Source organism: Notothenia rossii (assembly GCF_949606895.1).
Source record: "Notothenia rossii genome assembly, chromosome: 4".
Taxonomy (NCBI): Eukaryota; Metazoa; Chordata; class Actinopteri; order Perciformes; family Nototheniidae; genus Notothenia; species Notothenia rossii.
In genome coordinates this window covers 79,673,322-79,689,845 of record NC_136902.1, presented here as the reverse complement: position 1 = coordinate 79,689,845, position 16,524 = coordinate 79,673,322, and the positions used below count along the sequence as shown (strand labels likewise).

The following is a 16,524-nucleotide window of genomic DNA, read 5'->3' as shown; positions in this document are numbered from 1 at the left end:
TTTTTCTGGGTAGAAAGTTTTAAATAGCAACCCTGGCTGCGGCCCTGATTGCAGTGATTGTAAAATGTCATTAAGGCAAATATAACTGCTACTTTCACAATACAAATTATAGTTCAATCATACACAGGACAAGGATGTCTGTTGTCACGCTTTCATACTGCTGTAAAAATGCTTTTACTAGCTCGTAACCGCAACACAGTTTTATTAGGTGACACAGCAGGTACTTTGCTTCCCTCTCTGTCTTCACTGAGGCCGCATACAAGTTACATTCTACATTCAGCTTTAGTCTTTTCCTGAAAGCAAGTAATGAAACAACACACATTCATGTTGTTCCCATAAGCCAGTGGTTCCCGAAGTGGGGGGCGCAAGAGAACAGGAGGAAAAATGGTTATAAAAAAAATAAAATCATAATTTGTAAAAATTATTGATTCGAAAATAATATCATACTGTACTATTACGTGGGTCTCTGTGTTTCATTGAAGCACGGCTCTGTGTGTGTGTGGAACGAGCCATTTTTTGTGCGTGCGCGAGCGAGAGAGAGAGAGAGAGCGAGAGAGAGAGAGAGAGAGAGAGAGAGAGAGAGAGAGAGAGAGAGAGAGAGAGAGAGAGAGAGCGAGAGCGAGAGCGCGAGAGGTGCTAGCGAGCTACGCTAACGGATATAAAGAACAACATTCAACAACAAAGTGGAGGAGAGTCCTCTCCTGTCAGACTGAGAGGCTCAGTGAACTAATGGACTCTGAGTGTTTAGATAGTTAACTTTAGTCTAAGTTATCTCAGTGTCTCAAACGTTTTGGTCACCATTAATGTAAACAATTATTTTTTCCGAGGCACACGTTTAAATGATCATAATAGTTGAAAAACAGGTATATATGACAGTAAACAAAGAATAAAGTTTAAAAGGGTGATTTGTAAAATATCCATAAAGAAAAAGTAAATCTGTTTACAGTTCTGTTTCATATGGGTGTTGAGAGATGTATCCATTCCATAGATCTCTTCATTTTGCTCTCAAACTGCACCAGACTGATGCTTTTAACTTCAATATTTAAAAATAAATCTTCCCGGGGGAGTATTCCCCCGGACCCCCCTATGTGACGTCCACACACCACCTACCCCTACACCTAGCACTTTACCCCTGCTTACACCTATATGCCTCGAGCCTTCATTGTAACCGTCACACTTTGTATATGCATGGGGATTGTTGCAGTAGAAAATTCCACTGTAGCGACCGGTACATTAATGGGAAACCCTAAATGTCCCACCCTCTATGAAACGTCAAGCTACCCCACAGCACCCCAAAATAAATATCTGGCGCCGCCACTGAGCCTGACTATTTGTGTTGGGGGGGCCCAAATTTTTTTTTTCTCCAAAGGGGGGGCCTGACAGAAAAAGTTTGAGAACTATTGCCATGAGCTATGCTTCAGCCCTCCCGCTTCTACTAATTTTGTCTATTTTGTGTGTATCAATCAATCAATGTTTCAATCAATGTTTATTTATATAGCCCAATATCACAAATGTTACATTTGTCTCAGTGGACTTCACAGTTTGTACAGAATATCAGTATGACAATACGGGGTGTATGAATTATACTTCTTTGTTTTTGTATGAATTTAGTAGAATAAATACAAATAAATGCTGTTGGATAGAAGCATTACTCAAACTAAAGAGAGAGACCTCTGCTCTGTGATCCCTATATGACAAAGATTTGAGTAGAAACTCAAAAGCAACAGGGTCAGAGGTAACATTTCCTATCGACTTCTTTCTCTCTGTTTATTTGCTCCGATAGAAAGACGTTTGCAAATAAGGTTAGAGCAAACAAGGAAGCGGGGTGAATGACACATGTTTCCAATGATTGTGAGCATGCAGTGCTTCATTATTTCTTCATTCTGCCCTCTCACTCCGCAGAGACAACATGAGGCTGTGGGCCTTCCTGCTGCTCGCTCTGATCGCTCTGGCTTTAGCCGCAGATGGTAAGTACAACTTTAAAAATCACTTTTAAAGTTCAGAGAAGTGTTTGTATTCATTATTGGGAGAAATGTTACTGGTTGTTTTTCACTCTTTGGTAAAATGTAATCATGTTTCAGTAAGACCCGATAATGGGCCTTTTCTGTGTGTCCTGCTTACTAGTAGGCCTATACAGTGTTAAAGCGTCAACATTTAACAACATACATATTTTTTGTTTTTTTTCAAAGCTTAAATCATAATCAGTAAAGCTAATGATTATTTCTCAAATTAATACATGAATTGTTTAGTCTAAAAAGGCCAGATACTTGTGAAAAATATGGCACTAATGACCAGAATACAAAATGATGTCTTCAAATTGCTCATTTTGTCTGAACCCAAGCCCAAAAAACAATTTGTTTTCAACCTTTTCAACTTTATTAAACTTTAAGGAGCAGCATATTTTCATATGTATTTAATGTTTGCTTGATAATTGACTTTACAATTTAGCCAGTTCCAAAATAGTTGAGATCTTTGAATCAACTACTAGTTCCTGCATTTATTACAATTATCAATACAAATAGGATACTATAGGCAGCCACTTAAAATGTTGAGATACAAATCTGAAAAACTATGAATGATAACGGACAACATATTCAATTAGTCTTTGTTATTGACATGCTGCCAACGCCTATATATTTAGTTTCATCTCCAACACGGCAAATTCATTTGGTCAGAAGTGCAAAGAATAATGAATAAAACAATTTCAAAAGTGTTTAACGCTGTCATTTCATCTTCAGAGTCGTGTATGAGTCGCTGTGAGAATGGCTTTAACTCAGAGAAGACGTGCCAGTGTGACTCGATGTGCAAATATTACAACAGCTGCTGCTCTGACTTCGAGGTCTATTGTGGCATGACGAGTAAGAAACCCCTCTTTAAGATACCCTAATGTTGTGAGACAAACATTTCTGGTGAAATAAAAAAATGGCATATAATAATTTTAACAACTGTTCTATATTTGGTCTTGTTTAACATTTAAATTAATCTTACTGTGCTTATGTATGCACCATCATACACCAAAGCATATGTGTATACCTACGTGGCAATAAACCAAATTCTGATCCTGAAAGTTGTTCATTATTATGACTTCCCATTCTCAGCTCGCGGGGACACGTTTGTGTTTGCAGAGGATGATGAGGATAGTGAGCTTCTTCAAAGCACCACTCCCACTCCCTCGCCTCAACGCTCATCCCACAGTCTGTCCATCACTGCTACCGATGGCAAGCTGAAGCCCACCGAGCAGCCCATCTCAGACTTTGGTCGCAGACAACAGGAACAACATGAAACAACTCTAGAAATGACCAGACCCCCTCGACTGATGGAAACAATACTTCAGAAAAAAACACCCGTATCAAAGACAGTGGCGACTGCACAGATAACAACTGAAACCCCTGTGACTGAGGCAGTAGTTGAGACCACCACCGGCCCCGTCACAACAGCCACCACCGAAGCCCCCGACCCAGACGCTATGGCCTGCAGCGGGAGGCCTTTTGACTCCTTCATGCAACAAAAAAATGGCTCCATGTATGCCTTCAGAGGTGAGTGATCCCTTCATATTTAAATGTGGAGAGTGCAACTTCAAGCGAGCCATATTGTGCAGCTGTACTAATGACAGAAAAACAGACAAAGCCTCAACAACAGATTTGCCAGTAATGGTCACATGTTGTTCCTGCCCCGGGCCTAATTCAATAAAATAAAATAAAATGCTGTGTCATACTAGAAAAAAAAAAACCTTAATATCCGCCTAATAATAATAATGAATCATCCTATCCTTTAAGAAGAATATGCTTTTGTTGGCATGCAGTGCATTTGAACTATTTTCTAGTTTTTGACAATTGTGTTTCGCTTCATTACATTTGTATAATTCTCATTCTTTTAAACATCACCTATATGTAATTAGTATTTTTACTTAATTGTATGCAGAGTGTTGTCTGGCTCTGAACTGAGTATGAATGTTATTTTATGTTTTTTAATCCAATAACTGTTATAATGTAATGTGTTGGACCCCAGGAAGATTATTGGAATCCTTTTCTGTCGCGGTGAAACACACTTGTGAACATCTGTGTTTTTTTTCTAGGGGAGTACTTTTTTGAACTGGACAAAAAGACTGTTCTTCCTGGTTATCCGAAGCTCATAAAGGACGTGTGGGGCATCAGCGGGCCGATTGATGCTGCCTTCACCCGCGTCAACTGTAAAGGCAAGACTTACATCTTCAAGGTGAGGACTCAGCAAAGTATCTTGTATTAATAAATCATGTTTCACATTTCCTTTGTTTTGTTTTGATAATAAGTGTATGTATTAACACAAAACCTACCTCAGGGAAACAAGTACTGGAGGTTTGATAACGGTGTGATAGATGAGGACTATCCTCGAGATATCAGCGTGGGCTTTGACAAAATTCCCGATCATTTGGACGGAGCGTTTGCTCTGCCGGCTCCTGGTCACAATGGAAAGGAGAAGGTCTATTTCTTCAAAGGTACTGATAATAAAAACAAAAAATCCAGGTATATTCTGTATAATCTTCGGTTTTTGAACATATGGAAAGAAAAATCTCACTTGTTCCTAATAACAGAAACCAATCATTTCATAATGATACGGCAAAAATATTCCAGGTTATATTACTTCTTTATGAAAACATATTTTAAATGTATTATGGAATTGGACAAATAACCTTGTGAATTAAAAAATAAAGTGTATATCTTTTCAATAAAGCATCTTATTGGTTTCTCCAGGGGATCAGTATCACACATACGAGTTTCTGCACCAGCCATCCCATGATGAGTGCATCACCATGTCAGAGAGCTCTCCGCCCCTAATGTTCAGACGCTACACTGATTTATACCACAACAACTACGAAGGTGTCATCAGCGAGCTGTTCTCTAGCTGTAAGTTGAGTCAAATTATAGATCATGAGATGCAGATGTAGATGCACCTGTTGCTACAAGCTTACAGTTTTTTCTTCTCTTCTCTAGCGCCTCAGCATCACGACAAACACCACTTCATTGACAAGGACTGGAAGGGCCTCAAGTCTCCAGTGAATGCTGTCATGGCTGGCAGGATGTACGTCCCTCCAGTGAGGCCCGCACGACGGCGCAACGACTACCAGCCAGGGCAGCCTTGGAACCAGCAGAACGGCCAGAATTACCAGCAGTACGGTCAGCAGTACGGTCAGCAGTACGGTCAGCAGTACGGTCAGCAGTACGGGCAGCAGTATGGGCAGCAGTGGGCTCATAGGAGGCAGAGCCGTTCCCCCTACTGGGGCTCCACGGCTGAGCAGGGGATGAACATGGGCCAGGGCTTTGCGGACAGGGGGATGGACATGGGCCAGGGCTTTGCAGACAGGGGGATGGACATGGGTCTGAGGTTGGCAGAGAGGGGGATGGAGATGGAGGAGAGACTGGGACGAGACTGGAACAGACGATGGGATCAAGACTCGGACCAGGACAGACGGAGAGGCGGGACCCGGCAGAACAACAGAGGCAACCACGACTCCAGAAATGTTGGGTCCGTCTCCAGGAGTCTGCCCATACAGAGCGTCTACTTCTTCAGAGGAGGTTGGTGCACTTTTAGATTAATAATAGCCATAACAAACTATTTAACAACATGAATTCTCACACAAAAGACTTTGTCTTATCTAAGTTGAAATGTGGGCTTTTTCCAGACAGATGAAAGAAGACCTTTCTGGGATGAGTTCCAGAGAGAAGACTGGAACTCATTCAAATATTATTTAATTTATTTTTACAGAAGGCTTATGTAACTGTTTTTTGTATTATGCTGCCATATGACAAACAACATAAGAGATCCCCTGCAGTGCATTTCTGCCTGCCAGTACTTTTATGATCCGTTTTATGATTCACCAAAAACAAGAAAAAACAAGTATAAAGGAATCCTTTCATTAATGCTGACGGCTATGACAGATCCAAAGTACGGTTGATTTATCTTTACCAACAAAGTGTGCTTTACGTAACACAAAAATGACAAGCCCGGCCTGAACATGTGCTGCTCCAGAGAGTGGAAATGAATGAGTTGTTTTCTGTGTTTTCTAGAGTTGTACTACAGAGTGGACCTGAAGACCAAGAGAGTGGACCGAGCCTCTCCTCCATACCCCAGATCCATCGCCAAGTTCTGGCTCGGCTGTTCAGACACCACCGGGGCAGAGAAGTAGTTGCAAAATGTTTTGTTATTTTAATATGACCACTAGGACTACATTTGTATATAACTGATTATTCATTTCCCCTGAAACTGGCAGTGTTGGCTTCTTGTAAAGTGTGACACTAAACAAACCGCTCGTCAACGTCAGCAAACATTGGAGATCAATGAAGGTCCAACACTGCTGCTCTTCACCGCCGTAGTGTTTTAGCATGTCCAAAGTTCAATTGGTGGATTAGGGTTATCTCATCTGTTCTCAAAATCAGCTGACCGACTTAGTTAAACAACTATAAGGAAAAAAACCTCCATTTGGAAATCCGGAAGAGATCGGATACTCTAGTATAATTCAACAGGTTTTCTGTTCCCATGTCTTTGTTTTGGGGTTTATAATATTCAAGAATTTTGTTCAACCAACACAGATGGTAAATCAGGGACTTTTTTTCTAAACCATGTATTTACACATGTTTATTTTCCATTGTTTAATCATAAGCATACAGTAAATAACACAATATAAACAGGGTTGATGAGACTTTTCATCCACAAAGGGGTCATAAAAACGTGGCACGTGGTCGTACAGATTGAGTAATTAAAAGGAAACATTCTCTGAAATGCAATAATGGCGGTTTATGCTAACAGTAGCATTGTGTAACTGCAAAGGTCAGAGAGCAGCGGCAGATCAGACTTTGACCAGAGGTCGTAGAAAACATTGTTACAATTAAAGTTTTATAGTCCAAATCATACTAAAATGGCAAAGCAACCTTGTTTACTTTATATGTTTTTTCACGGATCTTTGAACAACCTGTTACATCTGTTCCAACTTGTACGATAACAAATAAAAACGTCATATATTTAAAGTCTTTGTTTTGTATTATTCATCTTTCAACCTAAATAATACATTTTATATGTTTTAGTATATATTCTGGAGGCTATGCAAAGGTGTATTTTTTCATCATAAATGCTTTGTAAACCTTAATTCATGTAATACTAGAAAGAAATAATTCAAGAGTTTTCCCTTTCGTGCCTGTTACATTGTAACGGAGTAATAAATAAGCAGTCCTGTTGGATCAGAGCTGCTGACAGTTTCTCTGAGGTCATGTGTGTTTAATTATGACATTTTCATAGCAGGGCTCGTCATTCACACTGACCACCACTCCTTCGTCGGCGATGACCTCAGTGAGACTCTCTGCATCTCCTGCTGCTCCCACGGTCAGGTAGGGGCCCTCAGTTTTTCCCGAGGTGGGGTCACTGCCCTCCGCCCTCAGATCTGACCCTGAGTCAGCTAAAGCCAGCTCTGGCACGCTCTTCAAAATGGACGACAGCGGCCTTTTTGGAGTGCCGCTCTCTGAGGATGTGTCGTTCTCACCAGCTGTGTCAGGGGTGTTAACAGAAGCATGCTTTCTCCTGATTGGCTTACATATTCCTACCTCCCCGGCGGGTGGCGCCCCCTCCTCCCACACGCTCGCCCGCGCTCCCAGCTTCCTCCTGGGGGGTTTGACGATAGCTTCTGCTCCTTTGGGCTTGGGCCTGCCTACCTCCTGCTCCCTCTGTCTCTGGAGGCTTCCGATGCGCCGCAGCATGGCCTGAACGGGACCCTCAGAGCTCGTCTCCGTCTTGGACACGGGCCTCCCTGCCTTACCCACCGTCACATACACCGTGGTGGCCTTATTTAAGACCCCCCCCTGAGCATCAGAGGCAGGTGTCGGCAGCTGGGTCCCTTTATGAGCAGCTGTGTTGGACATAGTCCTCCTTCGTCCTGAGGCACCAGGGACCTGCAGGGTGGTCCGGGAAGCGGTCCTGTCTACTTCCTGGTCCCCTGCATCGTAGTTAGTTTCCTCATATTCTGTCTCCTGCACATCCCCATCATCATCCCCCTCATGGTCCTCAGCTCCATCTTCCTGCGCAGTTTTAGAGGCACTTCCTTGACTTTGGAGAGCAGACAGCATCAGAACACCCCAGGGTGACTTGGGTTTGTTTCGCAGGTGACCAGGGAGAGCGCCGGGGTCCTGAGCCGAGCCACGCCTCTCTTTGGGGCTGAAGCGGGTCCCCTCTGCAAAAGAAACAGAAGGCCGCTTTGACTTGGCGATGCTGGAGGTGCGAGGGATGTTGAAGGGCGAGGTGATGTCCTCACAGCTGAAGCCAGAGGGGTCCATGAACATGTTGCACTTTGAGCTCATCTCGTGGAACTCGCCGCCCGCCACCGAAGGGAAGTCTGCCAAAGAGAGGGAGAAAGAAAAGTAGGGCGACATAAGAGGAGATATTCTGCTCATTACAAAAGTATTGCAGTGGAAAGTCTGTCCCTGTTCCTACCTTCTCTGGGAGGGACACAGTAGAGCGCCTCCCCCTCCTCCTCATCACTGTCGAAGGACGACCCCTCCGTCACCCAGCCAGACGACGGAGGCTCAATGAAGCTGTGGTTGAACGTCAGTTCTGGGTCATGGTGAGACACTGTGTGTGAGAGGAAAAATTCAAAAGATAATCTTAGTCGAATCCATACATGGCTTGTTCTGCAGTATACTAAAAGGTTATGGCTTTTAAGGTAAGGTTTGAAGAGAGACTTTTTTTTGCACTAATGTTATATTTTCAGTTTGAAAAAAAAAATTTCATAATGAAAAGTGTGTACATGTTCTGTGAAATTTGGGTAACAAATGTATTTTTAATTCCATTTTCCTTAATAACTACCTATACTGGACCTATATGCTGCAGGTCTCCCTTGAAAAAGAGATCTATGATCCCAATGGGACCAATCTGGTTAAATAAAGGTTTGAAATTAAATGAAATGAATAACTAAATCAAACCCTGCTTGAATATTTCACAAATCCAGGAACAGCTGGGACTTTTTGACTAAAAACAGCATCATGTTTTATGATAAATGTATCTATTTTCATTTGATTCCCAAGAGGCTGTATAAACACACTTGATCAGTAAGTCAAGAACTAAGTGTTGTAAAATGTTGTTCAACTAAGGGCTGTAACCCAGAAGAAGAAGCAAACTGATGATAAACAGTAACTGGTTGAGCAAAGCGACTGAAATTTGACAGCATATCATGCAGTCATTCCTCCACAGAAAGTAAACCACATTGTCCGTCACAATGTAACTGAACTCTTAAAGAGAATAGGTTATTCTTTGTGAATTTCAGAAAGGTCCATCTTGTCCTTTGTCTTCCTTAAATATATGTGCAACTTTTGTATGTAGAGTTACACAATCCATGAATTACAATGTATCACTGTTTAATGCAGCATGACTCTATAAATGCTGCAGGACTGACCTGTGACACGGGGCAGGCCAGAGGACCAATCAGAGATACAGGGCAGGGCCGCTCCGATGTTGGCCAGGACGCTGTAGACGTGATACTTCATCCGGACTGACCAGCCTCCCTCAGCCACAGTCGCCCTGGAAGAAGAAACGTTTATATTGTATGAATTTAACACTATTGCACAGTGCCCTCTCTGTATTGAATTTCTTTCAATCGGGGCTGGCATGATAGCAGATTCTGACTACACGATTATTGTTGCCAAAATAATTCAAGGTAAATATATTATCCCAATATATTGAAAACATTCAAAAAAAATCTAATAATAAAGATACTATCAGTCAAATTCATCTTTAAGTTTTTGGGCTTTTTTTATAGCAAGTGAATTGATTTAAAATGGAAGTGTAGGGTGGCAAAAAAGAACAATTACAGTAATGGATAGTGTAAAGGCCTTTATAATACAAATATTACCATATGTTTATTATTAGAATATCAATAACTATATATTTTTATTGTCAATACCAGTATATGGTGCCATCCCTACTTTCCACCATTCACAATGTCAGGTAGAATTATGATTGCAGGTTTTGTTGTTAACTCCTGTTCTCTCCTTGAGCTGTAGAGGGACAGGCTCATGGCTCAATTGATAGGGAGCAGTGAGGTACAGACCTGTCTTTGCCCCCGGCAGGAGCCCCTCCACAACACAAACAGCAGCAGAGCACAGCGAGGAGCAGCAGGAGGAGAGGAACCAGCACACCTGCTATCACTGCAGCCCTGCCACCTAAAACACACACACACACACACACACACACACACACACACACACACACACACACACACACACACACATACACACACACACACACACACACACACACACGATAAAATCTTTGATTTAATTTACCTATCCATGCACCAGATACACAAATGTATTTTGATAGACATATGGATGGACGTACTGTTGGGACACACTCCAGTGACTGGGTCGCAGCCGCCCCCCTCCCCACAGTCACAGGCGGAGGAACAGTTGAAGCCGAACTGCAGGGCGGGGCAGCTACTGTTACAGCTGGGAAATATACGGAGTCATGCAATTACATCACAGCACAGAAGTCATCCTATGCATGAACACTGAGTCATTTTCTATTTCAGTGTGCAGTGAAAGAATACTGCTATAAACATACTGTGTCTTAGAGAAGAAAATGAAAGGGACCATAACTGTTTGGGGTCAATGAGCATCACATTAGAGTGGGCCTTTACTTGGTTAGAGACTCACACTGTATTTGTCTCAGTTGAAATATTTGCACAGACATCTATCATATGCTCCAACAAAGGCCTTTATCATCAATCTGCAGACACATCAGATTTTATAACTCAACAGGCATGACTTAAAAACCCAACATAGAGTAAAACCGTTTGAACATTATGCTCACCTTTCTCCTGTAAAGCCGGGCTGACAGTCACATCTTCCTGTCACACGATGACAGTCACCATGGAAACATGGGCTACACAGGAAACCACAGGCGTCTCCAAACGTCCTGTTAGTGCAGGACTCCTCGCACCTGGGCGAAGGGAACAAGGACATAAATAATCATTTTACACGCATTTCCCTTCTTTAACCTTTATCTCACTACATGAAAAACTGTTTAAACAGATTTACACAATTGTATGGATATTGTTGTAGAAATCTAAGCACTAATGGACATTGCAGGAAGAAAAAAGGGCATGATTGTCCATCTTTATCACACACTCACCTCCAGTTTTATAGTTAAAATAAAGGTTACACGTATGGGTTACACACACTATAATGCTGGCCACTTCAGAAATGTGAAGATGGGAGCATAGATAAGATCAAGAGGCAAACGTCTTCAAACATCATACCATTAGTTCTGCTTAGTACATTCACTATAAACCTTGTTACCTTTAAGTTACAGCCAACAATAAATGGATTAAATAAAACACTCATCCAGACCTGGGACCAGTGCGTCCCGGATTACACCTCCAACAGTTCCCAGTTTTTGGGTCACAGGGTTCGTTGTTCCTGCAGAGTGGACACTCCTCCAGGCAGCCGTCACCATAGGAACCAGCCGGGCACGGCCGGTCGCATCGTGTCCCGTTCCAGCCGGACTCACAGGCGTCACAGGCGCCGTCAGTGTCCAAGCAGGGCCGGTGGTCTCTGCAGAACCCACAACTGAGAACAGGAGACGACACAAAGAGATTCATACAGTAGGCAGGGTCGTGGGAAGTAGGGGTGCTGAGGGTGCTGCAGCACCCCCAGATGGAGGACAGGGAACCTGCACGTCCACAAGATTAAATGGAAATATAATACAAAAAAACGAATTTTCAGCCCTGATGTAACAACATTCATAATTAAGTAAAGATAACACCCTTTTCACCCCGGTTACAGTTTCCATTTGCCCTGTACGATGAAAGTGGGGGATGTTGGCTTATCAGGCGCCCGCAGCTCACACACAGGACAGATATCAGCTGTCTGGACAGGACTGATAGCCAGACAGACTGAGAGGCTCAGTGAGGTAAAGGACTGAGTGTTTAGATAATTCACTTTAGTCTAAGTTATCTCAGAGGGTCTCAAACAGTTTGTTAACAATTTATGTAAACAACTATTTCCAAGGCAACCTTTATAATTATTGGGATAAATAAAAACAGGTTTGAAATCATTCCAGTGCATATAGGACAGTAAACCAGAAATATTGTTTAAATCTGGAGAGATTAAAGAATATGCATAAATAAATAAATGTTAACTGGTAAAATAAGAAATACATGAACAACAAAAATAAAATAAGTTACATTTACTTGTTATTGGCTATGTTAGGTTATTGGTTATGTCCACATACTTATTTGATTATTAAAATGTAAACCGATCTTTTCGATATGGGTGTTTAGAGTTGTACCCCTTAGATCTAGTCTCTGGCAATTCAGCTCAAAATGCACCAGATTGAAGCATTTTACTTTATAATGTTGAAAAACAATCTTCCCCCCTGACCCCCCTAGAGGATGTGATCCCCACAGCACCCCCCATTTGAAACATGTTCCCACGGCTATGACAGTAGGTGTCAAATAGGACATATCAGGTTCATACTTTGGGTTTGTACTAGAACATGTTTACATGCTTAAATGTTTAAAACAATGACATTATATATCTCATACTGTCTATCTTAAAATATTAACCTTTGTATCGAATGCTTTGTGTTAGCGCATGTCTCTTTAAGACCCCTCCCACATCTCCAGTCTCTCTGATGGGCCAGCATTTTCCTGTTTCATGTCTCTGCACCTTCATAACAGCAGAATGACTGAAACAGCTTTGTAGGAACACTTTTCTACATAGTATAGTGTATCTTGTTCTCTTGTTGCTGGTCACTAGAAGTTACCAGACACAATTTAAATGTATTCGTACAACGATAGTAAAGTATCTTGAATCTTGTGATATCAAAACCTTACAGAAGTTTTCCCAGGCCACACATATATGTCCTTTTGCAGCACATCATGCACTTTTATTCTGGGATGGGAATTTTTTAATGTATGTGAGCTTATTATTTTGAATGTTTCTCATATACTAGTTTTGATCTTATATGCTTGTTTTTATGTATAGTTTCGTAATATTTAAGTGTGGAGGGCTGAGCGTAAGTATTTCACTATACAGTCCGTGTTTAAAACTGTATATATGACAAGAAAATATCTTGAATCTTATTGTGGGCTGTGTACATTTGTATTGTGAACTCCATGGGTTGATAACATTGTTTCTTTAAAAGTAATAATATAGCACGAATACAAATACATTAAATATCACTATTTACAATATGGCATCTTGAATCAAAAAGCTATATCTACACAAACCTCCTTTTACAGTCACTGCCGTATTTCCCAGCTTCACAGGGCTGGTTGCAGTAGACCCCCTGGTACCCCGGCTGGCACAGGCACTGTCCAGTGTTCGGGTCACAGCTGCTGTGTGTGAAGTCACAGTTACACCTCCGGTCACAGCTGGGCCCCCACCAGGCTGCCTCACACTCACACACACCTGTTCGCTGATTACATTGGGACAGGTAGCAGTTGCAAGCGACGGGACATTTCAGCCCCCAGTGGCCCCTGTTGCACTGACACCGGCCTGTCAGCTGGTCGCAGCCAGGGCCCGCAGACCCCCCGCTGCCGCACTGGCACGGCTTGGAGCAGGTGGCCGTCCACCAGCCCTCGTCACAGGAGCAGTTCCCGTGGACGGGGTGGCAGTGGCCGTGCCGGACGCACTTGCAGGGGAACTGGCAGAGCGGGCCCCAGCGGTTGGGGTTGCAGGTGCACTCTCCGGTGACGGGGTGACAGCGGCCGTGAGGGAAGCACTCACACACCTTGCGACAGTCCGCAGCCCAGAACTCACCGGGACAGCCTGGAAACAAATGAACAAACACAGAGAATAATGCAACACCAATACTACACTTAAAGGTCTCCTATTATGCTATTTTTAGGCATATATTGTAGGTCTCAGATATATAAAAATGTTGTAAAAAAGTGTTTTGCTCAAAATAACAAACAGATCACCAATTCTAGCCATGCCTCATACCCCTCTATTTCAGCCCTGTTAGAGAAGTGCTGATTCTGGGTCGGTAGCTACAAAAAGAAAAGAGGAGGGGGAGCTTATGCAGGAGAATTCTACCGGCAGATACTCATCTAAATGCTGCCGTGATCAAATATCATGTTCAACACCACATCAAGGATTATTTCTGAAACAGTATGAAGCTCAAATGCTTTTTCTCTTGCAGTTTCACCACAAGGTGAGTTCCTTTTTTTATTTCCTGCTTTTTTACACATACTCTCTCCAGTACAGCGTTAGCTCTGAGTGTTAGCGATGCTTGCTAATGTAAACAAAGACCATACTTCCAAAACACGTTGCGCATTGTTTCTGATAGCACCCCGTTTTTAGAGATGTGGGTACGGAGGAAAAGAAAGAGGGCTTTGTTTTCAAACACTTACACACCGGGGACATACAAAGTGCATTTTGCATGATAGGTCCCCTTTAATACCTTCGTATAGGGATGGAATTTAGTCAAGTCCTGTTTTTAGTATAATTTTGAGTTTACTTGTGCTCAAATTGACTAATTAGATTGTATGATACTTCAAACATGCCAAGGATAAATATTGTACTATTTACTCCTGTCATTTCATGTTTTTTTAAATAACTAACTATGTTGTGATCATTCTATTTGCCAAGTTGAATGTAGAGCTAATTTAAATCTGACTTTATGTTGTGGCATGTGCATAGAAGATATTTGTACGCAATTAAGGTTTATTTATGGTATAGTTTTTGAGTGGTCTGTAACTGAAACATTGTTACTCTGTATTTATTTTCAGTTCTACATAAAAATATTTATGGATAGAGAGGAAAAAGGAAAACGAAGTGAAACATTAAAACGTATCTCGCATGTTTGAATTCTTTGATCTTCTTGTTAGCTCTAAGTTTTTACTTAGATGGGACATGCATTAGGGCAGAATAATAGCAAAGAGTAAGTACAAAAAAACATTTGAAACAATGTGCTAATACCCATATACTGCATGGACAATAACATATAAGTCATCGGAGCAATTGCTCTGCATAAAAAGCTATTTATTTTTAAATACATCAAGCTGATAAGTACTTTTTGCTTCAGTAGGACAAATTCAGGACCTCCAGTCATAAAGGGGTATTTTCACATGGTATATAAATGTTATATTGTTAAGATTTGAATACTTTCACAATAGGTTTCATACAAGAAATTAACTTTTGTAACATTTGGCAAAAAGGACTTGTGCTAAAATATTCACATTCTCTAAAACTAACAGACATTAATAAATCAATGCTCCACTTGTTTCTTGTAACTCACGTGTTTTACAGTGAGCTCCGAAGTAGCCAGGGGGGCAGCGACACACTCCAGGATACACACAGATCTCATCCTTCAGACAGGCCTGCTCACCCTCACACACAGCTACACACACAAACACACACACACACACACACACACACACACACACACACACACACACACACACACACACACACACACACACACACACACACACACACACACACACACACACACACACACACACACACACACACACACACACACACACCAGTGAATGAGACAACAGGAAAGCTAATCCAATATGGAGGCAGTAAAAGCATAACTCCTGCAGATTGTCGCCCATAAGAATAGTTAAACTCACGTAAGGTGCACTCTGTTCTCTCTTGACGCCACCCAGCGCAACAGACCAGGGTGGAGGGGTCCCTGAATATACAGAGAATAATCAGCCTGACAAATCTGAAACTTAACAAAACTCCAGGAAGAACCGACTAGCAATAGCCTGATAAAACAATTAATAGGAGAAGATTTACATTTTAGCCGTCTAGTTCAATCCTTAACTCCTTGAAAAATATCTTGGCTGTAATAAAGGCTACAATTTGTCATAGTATTATTATAATGCTTTTTTGTGAAGTTGTACCTGATATTGTGGCAGACGTTTTTCCCAGCAGGATCCAGTGTTTGTGAGGAGGACAGCGAGCAGCAGAGCAGAGCACTCAGAGCTCCGAGGAGAAGCTTCATCTCCACACAAACTCCGTAAATAAAACCCAGGAACCAAATGTCTTTCTGTCTCTTTATGTCCAGCCTGTTCCTGACTTTCCTCTAAACTTGCTCTGCTTCCAGTCAGAGGCAGTTTCTCTCTTGCTGTGTGCCCTCCACCCTTCCCCGCTCCTTCCTCTCCTGTGAGTCGTCTTGTGGCTCCACAGCAGCCAAAGAGGTCAAAGCCCCCAGGTTTCCTCTTCCCATTTCCTGGGGAAGTCAGAGCCACTTCCTTCTATTCAGCCAGACACAGAGAGTTTTAAAGATGGTCGAACACTAACACATGAAAATCGCCGCACACACTGGTGGGGGCACGTAGAAATGCAAACACCCAACCCTGAGGTTTTACCTTTTCCCAGAATCTATTGTTGACAGTCATTCAGGAAATTATGAAGAACGCACTCCTTATAAGTCTGGACCAAAGATAATCATGTCATTACTTCTGCCTTCATTCAACAGCAGTAACAGTTAGTGCACAATGCCAATTGAATCAATTGAATCATGGGAAAAAATGGGTAGAGATCA

The 16,524-nt window shown here is 42.0% G+C and overlaps 2 protein-coding genes across 2 annotated transcripts; one reads left to right on the top strand and one right to left on the bottom strand.

Annotated features, from left to right (window-relative positions):
* Nucleotides 1–1,902: 1,902 nt before the first annotated feature.
* vtna (vitronectin a) lies at nucleotides 1,903–7,001 on the top strand. The gene is made up of 8 exons (XM_079679629.1): nucleotides 1,903–1,967; nucleotides 2,739–2,858; nucleotides 3,099–3,536; nucleotides 4,076–4,215; nucleotides 4,318–4,474; nucleotides 4,731–4,883; nucleotides 4,971–5,552; nucleotides 6,045–7,001. The coding sequence occupies exons 1-8, from the start codon at nucleotides 1,910–1,912 to the stop codon at nucleotides 6,161–6,163; spliced, it is 1,767 nt and encodes a 588-aa protein (XP_079535755.1). The 5' UTR covers nucleotides 1,903–1,909; the 3' UTR covers nucleotides 6,164–7,001.
* On the bottom strand, nucleotides 6,612–16,206 carry scarf1 (scavenger receptor class F, member 1; the record flags this gene model as incomplete). The annotated part of the gene is given in 13 exon segments (XM_079679628.1): nucleotides 6,612–8,356; nucleotides 8,455–8,592; nucleotides 9,413–9,537; nucleotides 10,067–10,178; nucleotides 10,357–10,463; nucleotides 10,828–10,956; nucleotides 11,367–11,585; nucleotides 13,250–13,790; nucleotides 15,262–15,363; nucleotides 15,605–15,666; nucleotides 15,881–16,052; nucleotides 16,055–16,088; nucleotides 16,090–16,206. Coding segments are annotated over 13 exon segments (2,976 nt in total). The 3' UTR covers nucleotides 6,612–7,238.
* Between the last annotated feature and the right edge of the window lie 318 nt (nucleotides 16,207–16,524).

Coding starts and splice junctions, on each gene's coding strand:
- vtna (XM_079679629.1), top strand. CDS start 1,910: ATGAGGCTGTGGGCCTTCCTGCTGCTCGCTCTGATCGCTCTGGCTTTA. Junction 3,537..4,075: donor CTCCATGTATGCCTTCAGAG/GTGAGTGATCCC, acceptor TTTTTTTTCTAG/GGGAGTACTTTTTTGAACTG. Junction 5,553..6,044: donor CGTCTACTTCTTCAGAGGAG/GTTGGTGCACTT, acceptor TGTGTTTTCTAG/AGTTGTACTACAGAGTGGAC.